Source organism: Pteropus vampyrus, unplaced genomic scaffold (assembly GCF_000151845.1).
Source record: "Pteropus vampyrus isolate Shadow unplaced genomic scaffold, Pvam_2.0 Scaffold214, whole genome shotgun sequence".
NCBI lineage: Eukaryota > Metazoa > Chordata > Mammalia > Chiroptera > Pteropodidae > Pteropus > Pteropus vampyrus.
This window is the reverse complement of record NW_011888995.1, coordinates 481,413-488,080: the sequence shown is the minus strand read 5'-3', so window position 1 is coordinate 488,080 and position 6,668 is coordinate 481,413. Positions and strand designations below refer to the sequence as shown.

At 58.6% G+C, this 6,668-nt stretch overlaps 1 protein-coding gene across 5 annotated transcripts in view; it reads right to left on the bottom strand.

Annotated features, from left to right (window-relative positions):
• The window catches only part of C2CD2 (C2 calcium dependent domain containing 2), a 50,639-nt gene that overhangs the window by 35,083 nt on the left and 8,888 nt on the right, over window positions 1-6,668 (bottom strand). For all 5 annotated transcript variants that reach the window (XM_023538211.1, XM_011372861.2, XM_011372862.2 and 2 more), the window contains exon 2: window positions 4,537-4,635. In XM_023538211.1, coding sequence (XP_023393979.1) covers window positions 4,537-4,635 — 99 coding nt within the window. The remainder of the gene's footprint in view (window positions 1-4,536; window positions 4,636-6,668) is intronic.

The window sequence follows — 6,668 nt, the reverse complement described above, 5'->3', positions numbered from 1 at the left end:
GCGGTGTGAGCCCCTGGAGAGGAGTCTGGAGGGGACGGCTCGGCGGAGGGCCCCGCCCCCCGGGATGCCTGTCCGCCTCTCCGTCCCCCGGAGCCCGGGCTGGGCCCACCCTGGCCAGGCGGAGCGTGTGCCTGTGCACGACCAGCCCTGGTGACAGGGCGGCTGCAGGTCTGTAGAGACGCCCTGCCAGGTGGCAGCTCCCCATGGGGGTGGGGGGGGAACTCCCCCGGGAAAATGCACGACCCCTGCGGGGCTGCTGCTGGTGATCTCTGTGCCCGCTCCCCAAACCCATGGGACCTCCCAAGTGGTGAGTGCGTTCTGTGTGCTCCACAAGGGGTGCTGGTCACCAGCAAGACAGAGACAGGAGCAGAGGGCTGACTCCTACTTCCGACTCTGGGGAGGGGAGAGGCTGGAGGGTGCGTTCGATCACGCATGGCAGGTGATTTAATCAATCGTGCCCACATGATGGCACCCCCATATAAACCCCTCAGAGAGCTTCTGAGCTGGTCACATGAAGAGGTGTTAGGAGCTGGTGTGCCCAGGGTGGGGGGGATGGAAGCCCCTCCTGTCCCCACACCTGGCCCTGCACACCACCTCCATCCGCCTAGCTGCTCCTGAGTGCGTCCTGTACCGTCGACGGGAAGGAGTAAGTCACTGGGCTTCTGGGAGCTGTTCTAGCAAATTATAGAACCCGGGGACGGGTGGAAACCTCTGACTTCACAGCCCTTCGGTCAGAAGTATGGGGGCCCCCAACTTGAGACTGGCCTCAGGCTGAGCCCTGAACCTGTGGGGTCTGTGCTACCTCAAGGGACCCCATGTCCAAATCGACATGAACACTGGGCTGGTGTCCAGGAGGTGGAGAACTGGGAGTTGGGGGGAAGAGGAGACCCACTGTGTGTGCTGGAGGAGACTCACTGTGTGTGTTGGAGGAGACCCACTGTGCCAGAGGAGACCCACTGTGTGCATCAGAGGAGAGAGACCCACTGTCAGAGGAGACCCACTGTGTGCGTCAGAGGAGAGAGACCCACTGTCAGAGGAGACCCACTGTGTGTGTCAGAGGAGAGAGACCCGCTGTGTCAGAGCAGACCCACTGTGTGTGCCGGAGGAGACCTACTGTGTGTGCCAGAGGAGAGAGACCCACTGTGTCAGAGGAGACCCACTGCGTGCCGGAAGAGACCCACTGTGTGTGTTGGAGGAGACCCACTGTGCCGGAGGAGACCTACTGTGTGTGTCAGAGGAGAGAGACCCACTGTGTCAGAGGAGACCTACTGTGTGCTGGAAGAGACCCACTGTGTGTGTCGGAGGAGACCCACTGTGTTGGAGGAGACACACTGTGTGTGCCGGAGGAGACCCACTGTGCCGCGAGCAAACCCAGCTCAGACGGCGGCCGACGGAGCCAAGGCCCCAGGGTGCAGCTCCCACTCCCATCACAGCCCCTGCAGTTGCTCGAAGCCCTGCGAAACGCCACCCTCTGCACAGGACGTGGGGTGCGCGGCCTGCTGACCAGCCGGATGTTTGCAAAGGCTATCACTTTGACACACAGGGGTCTTCAGGGGCGTCCAGGAGAAAGTCCTAGCGCAGGGCACCCAGAGAGCAGGGCTGGCCGGCTTCTCTTTCCTGGGGTCCCGCAAGGAGACTCAGAGCAAACTCGAGTCAGGGAGATGCTCAGGAAGGCAGACCAGAGCCCCTTCTCATCGAGGTGCCTGAAGGTGTGAGTGCGCACCCGATCGCCTTGGCCCGGGCGGGCCTGTCCCTATCATTAGCTCAAATGCCATCCACATGTCCCTTGTCGGGCTGAGTTAGAGGGATGAGGAATAAAACATGATGCCAGGGAGGGAACTGAGACAAGGGGGGTGATGTCCCTGGGGTCACGTGCCTGTGTTTCTTTTCCAACCCGGGTCGTGGCCCGGGGTCTCTGTCCGCGGCCTCCATCCCCAGCATTACGCAGAGTGGAGAGAACACAGGACGACGCTGACCTACAATTCGATATAAGTTTGGGGGCCATGGCGGGGAGCGGTGAGGACCGGAAGGATGGGAGAAGCACGGTCAGCGTCCTGCCCGGCGTGGCCGTTTCAGAATGAGCTCCTGGGACACCGGTTCTCGCACGGATACTAAGGACCCTCCCACTGGGGACACAAGACAGAGAAACTCTGATTAGCCAGGCTCGATCCCCTTGCAAAAGGGCACCCCAAAAAGTGCCATGGTCAGCCAAGGCGCACATCCAGGAGTGGAGCAGGCCATGTACGGGGGCATGTCCCACCCCCAACTTCTCGAAAGCCATGCAGACCCCAGCACGGGGCCCCCACTGGAGTGTGTGCACAGGATGCGGGCTGCCGGGCGTCACTGACACTCAGCTCCACCGGACCCACTTTCCCACACCACGCAGGGGGCTGGGGGCCCCTGTCCACCCAACTGGTCAGCCAGCTTATCCAACAGGACAGCACTAGCCACAGCATGACGAGGCAATGACAACTTCTCATGTCCTCATCGAGCCAAGAAAACAGCAAAGTCAAGAACTATGAAGAAACTTATAAAACAAAATAAGACCATGTGTGCCTGTGGCGGATAAAAAGCCTCCAGGAGCACAGCGTGGACAGGGGTCAGCGGCCCCAACCGGGGGAGCAGAACGGGGGGCTCAGTGCAGCGAACGAGAGGGCAGACTTTAAAAAATAAAGTTTATACACTTCCAAACTGCTTCCAGCTTTTTAACGAGCACACACGACCCTACAACTGTATTAAAACGCAGTTTCATCATCCGCCGTCTGAGGTCGCTTCTCTGGCAGTCCGCATCAGGACCTTTCAAAGCAGTCCACTGCTAGTTCCAGTCCCCGTCCCCTCCTCTCTACCTCCAGGCCAGCCCTGAGCCCTCTGCCATCCCTTAAATGGGACAGTGTCGGAAAACAGCAAACCAGCACCACGAAGGGACACAGTGCCTATCTGCCTGTGAAACAGAGGGAGCTCGCGGCACCGGGAGGCGCTCCCCGCGCAGGGTGGGGTCGGGCCTGCAGGGGTCTGCACCTCGGCACCCCCCGGTCTGTGGAACTCAGGCGCCGGACCATCTGCTCGCCCGGCCCTTCGGCTCTGTGGGCTGCGCTGGTCTCAGCATCCTGCCCGTTGCCATCGGTTTCCTCCCATAACCCCACTGTCTTCCAGAGACTCCCCCAGCCCTGTTCCAGGGTCATCTGGCCGTATGACTCCAGGACTGGCACGGGCATGGGGAGAGCGAGCCCTCCTGGGTTGCCAGGGCAGAGGGAGCCGGGACGACACTCTGCTGACTGCTTCCGGAGCACCTGGTCAGGCCGGGGCGTGCACGCCGGCAACCTGGCAGCTCCACGCCCGCCCTGGATGGGCCCGTGCTTGTGCCTGGGGGGCAGGGACACAGCACACACACAAGTCCACTGCAGCTCCGTCACGCTTGAGAAAAAGAGGGAGCGACCTGATTATCCGTCAACAGAGGAGGCAGAGGGCAGCGCCGGTGCAGCCAGGACCCAGGCTAAAGCTAACAGACAGAGACGCCCGGTCAGCCTGGTGCCCCTCAAAGCCTCCACGTCCTGTGAAGAGAAAGCCTGTTGTAAAATTGCACGGACACAGTGATGCATGTTTCTTTTAAACGCTCAGGCGACCCCCTCGCTGAGACAGGGAGGCGGCACGCAAGGGGCGGGGGCTCGGGGCTGGACACACAGGTGTCCCTCCCTCGCCGTCTGCTAAATGGCCTGCGCTTAACTTACGAATAAAAGATATAGAGGATCAAGGGCAAACTTCGTATTTATGAGAGAGTATTTTTTTAGGACATTTTCCCGGATACTTTCCATTAAAAAAAATCATTAAAATTATTCATGGTATTTGACCAGTCTAATAAATAATTTCGGGCTGTGAATTGCTAGCAACTGTAAAATGAACTCTACATAGTATCTAAACGGCTCAAATCTACACATAATGTTGCAGAACATACGTATATACACAGACACCTATCGTTGCATACATTTTATTGCGATATAGTTCACATGCCACATATGCCACTCATTTAAACTACAGAATGAAGTGTTTTTAAACTATACGTCACAGAGTTGTACAAACCATCGCTGCCATCACGGTTAGAACATTTTCATCACCCCCAAAAGAAACTCTGCACCCAGAGCAGTTACGGTCCAAGCCCGCTTAAAAATCACGCCCACCGGCCCTGGCAACCGCCTGTCTTTCTGTCTCTGTCGATTTGCCTGTTCTGAACATGTCACACATGTCACACAGGGTCTTGCACGTGGGGCTTTGTGTCTGGCTTCTCTCGGTTACCATGTCTTCCAGGCTCATCCGTGCTGTAGTACGTGTCAGAACCCCAACCCTTTCCAAGGCTGGATAATACTCCATTACATAGAGGGACCGCCATGTATTTATCTGTTTATCAGGTGATGGGCGAGGTTTTTTTTAATGTACGGAGCTGCATTTTCAATACTTCTAAGACAGAATAAGCTCCCCCACCAGCTCCGAATTGGCTCCCCACGGTAAAGAAAGGCCAGCCACAGGTGACAGCCCGCTCACCTTCTCTTGGGCCGACCTGGCCACACTCGAGACTTGCCGCACCGCCAGCTCCAGGGGCTGCTGCAGAGGGTCCTCCTCGAAGGCCAGGAGCAGCGGGCCCTGGAACGGAGACACACAGTGAGGGGACGCGTGCGTGCGGTGATGCCCACTTCTGAAAGGAAATGGAGTATTTGCTCTAACGCCCCTAAACCTAAGGGCTCTCTTCAGTTAAGTCTGTGCTTCTACGCGGCAGTGAGGGTCATATGTCAGCAAGTTCACGCACCTGTGAACCGGCTGAGGCTGGCTTACTCTCGGGGGCGGGGCTCGGTGTGGGGAAGACACGGGAAACGGACGAAGGCAGGGACAACAGCGAAGGTGCCGCAGTGAAGGGGGAGGGCTGGCCTGACCGCCCCGCTCTCCAGGGGCTGCTCGTGCCAGTCTGTGGGCGCACGGGTCCGGCGTCTGGCCAAGCACGGCGGCTCTAAAGGCTGCATCGCCCCTGCTTCTGTTTTCAGAGAAGGACCGCTCCCTGCTCCCTGGCTGCCGGCACTGTCCTTAAGGAGCCCCCTTCTCTTCGCCCACTGCCTGAGGAGTGGATGGCAGGAACCTCAGGGGCTGGCTGCCTCTCCTTGGGACTTGAGATTCCTTGGCTGGAAATGAGCCAGCCTGGTGGCTGTGCCCAGGGAGAGGGTTCCGGCCCCTGAAGGCCAGCTTCGCAGACCTTGGGAGCTGCCAGCTCCTCCCTCGGCGGCTCCTGGTTCAACCTGTCCTCAGCTCTGCGCGCCCTCCCCCACCCCACGGTAAACTCAGCCTACAGTCAGTTTAGGTTCCTGCAGTTAAAAATCTCCACGTGAGATGTGCAATTAAATTAATATGACCCCGAGGCAACAAGACTGAGGCTTTGGAAAAGGACAGATCAGGGCTTGGAGAGCCAAGCAGGTCCTGTGCTTTTTAAAACAAATTCCCTTGAGAGGCCAAACCCTTACGCAAACGAGTCACTGGAATGAAACTTCCTAAAGGCTTCCTGACCTGCTGTAGAGAGCGCATCACAGTCAAGCCTGTTCCGATCAGACAGTTCAAGAAAAACTCCCCTCCACCCACCCACAGCTCCCGCAGCTTCTCATACGTGGAGGGCCGGGTCCAAGTGCCCACCTGACTGGGCGGGGTCTCCTGGCTGCGCGTGAGCCGGAGGAATTCCCGACACCCCCAAACACACCTAGGAGGCACGGACGTTTCCATTTGCATGCTTCTAACCTCACCCTGTTTGAGCAACGCCTATCTCACCCCCAAAAAAATCAGCAAGGGAGAATTAAATCAAGAGTGATGAAATCGCACTTTCTGGGCTGTTCCGCCGACATCCTCCACGGCTGGCACTTGTTCTGACGTGACCAGCTGCTGGCCGGGGGCACACCAAGAGCTTGGTGCTGTCCTGGGTCCGTGTACCGGGCCGACTGGCTGAGGGAACAGCCCCCAGGATGGAGCCCAGTGCCAGGCAGGGAACCGAGCGCTCACAGGAGTGGTCTCAGCTGCTGGACCGCACGGCGAAACAATGCGCCTTCTGTCCCCGCTTACAGAGCCACCGCGGCCGTGAGCGGCCTGGATGTCGCCTCCAGCCCTGGGCATCGGTAGGTGCTGTCTGTGTCCTTTTACCTACAGCACCTACTGGATTAAAACCCTGAAAAGATTCTGCTGGGAAAGTTAAGACCAAGGGTTGTCTCCGCAGAAAATGAAGTGTTAAAATAAAACAGGGGTTCTCTTTCCGGCTGCCTGATCCCCAAGTTCCAGGAAGCCCAGCACGTGCACGACGCCCAACCACGAACCTCTGCATCTCCTGCACCGCCCAGGCCCACAGGGCCCCCGTTCCGGACGCGGCCCCACTCACACTGAAGCCAGACGCACAGCCACGCAGGAAAGCAACAGGCAGGAATCGCCAGGAAAATACTGGAAAAGGAAAGCCAGGCGGGGCACTGGTCCTGGCGGCCGTCAGCACGCGCTACACACCCGCCACCGTCCAAACCGTGGAACTGGCACGTGGACACGCAAACGGATCAGCGGCCGGAGCAGGAAGCCCCGCACAGACCCGGGCACACGTGCAGACGGAGCCTGGGACAAAGGTGGCATCCCAGGTCGCAGGGTTAGAGGAATTTTTCAAT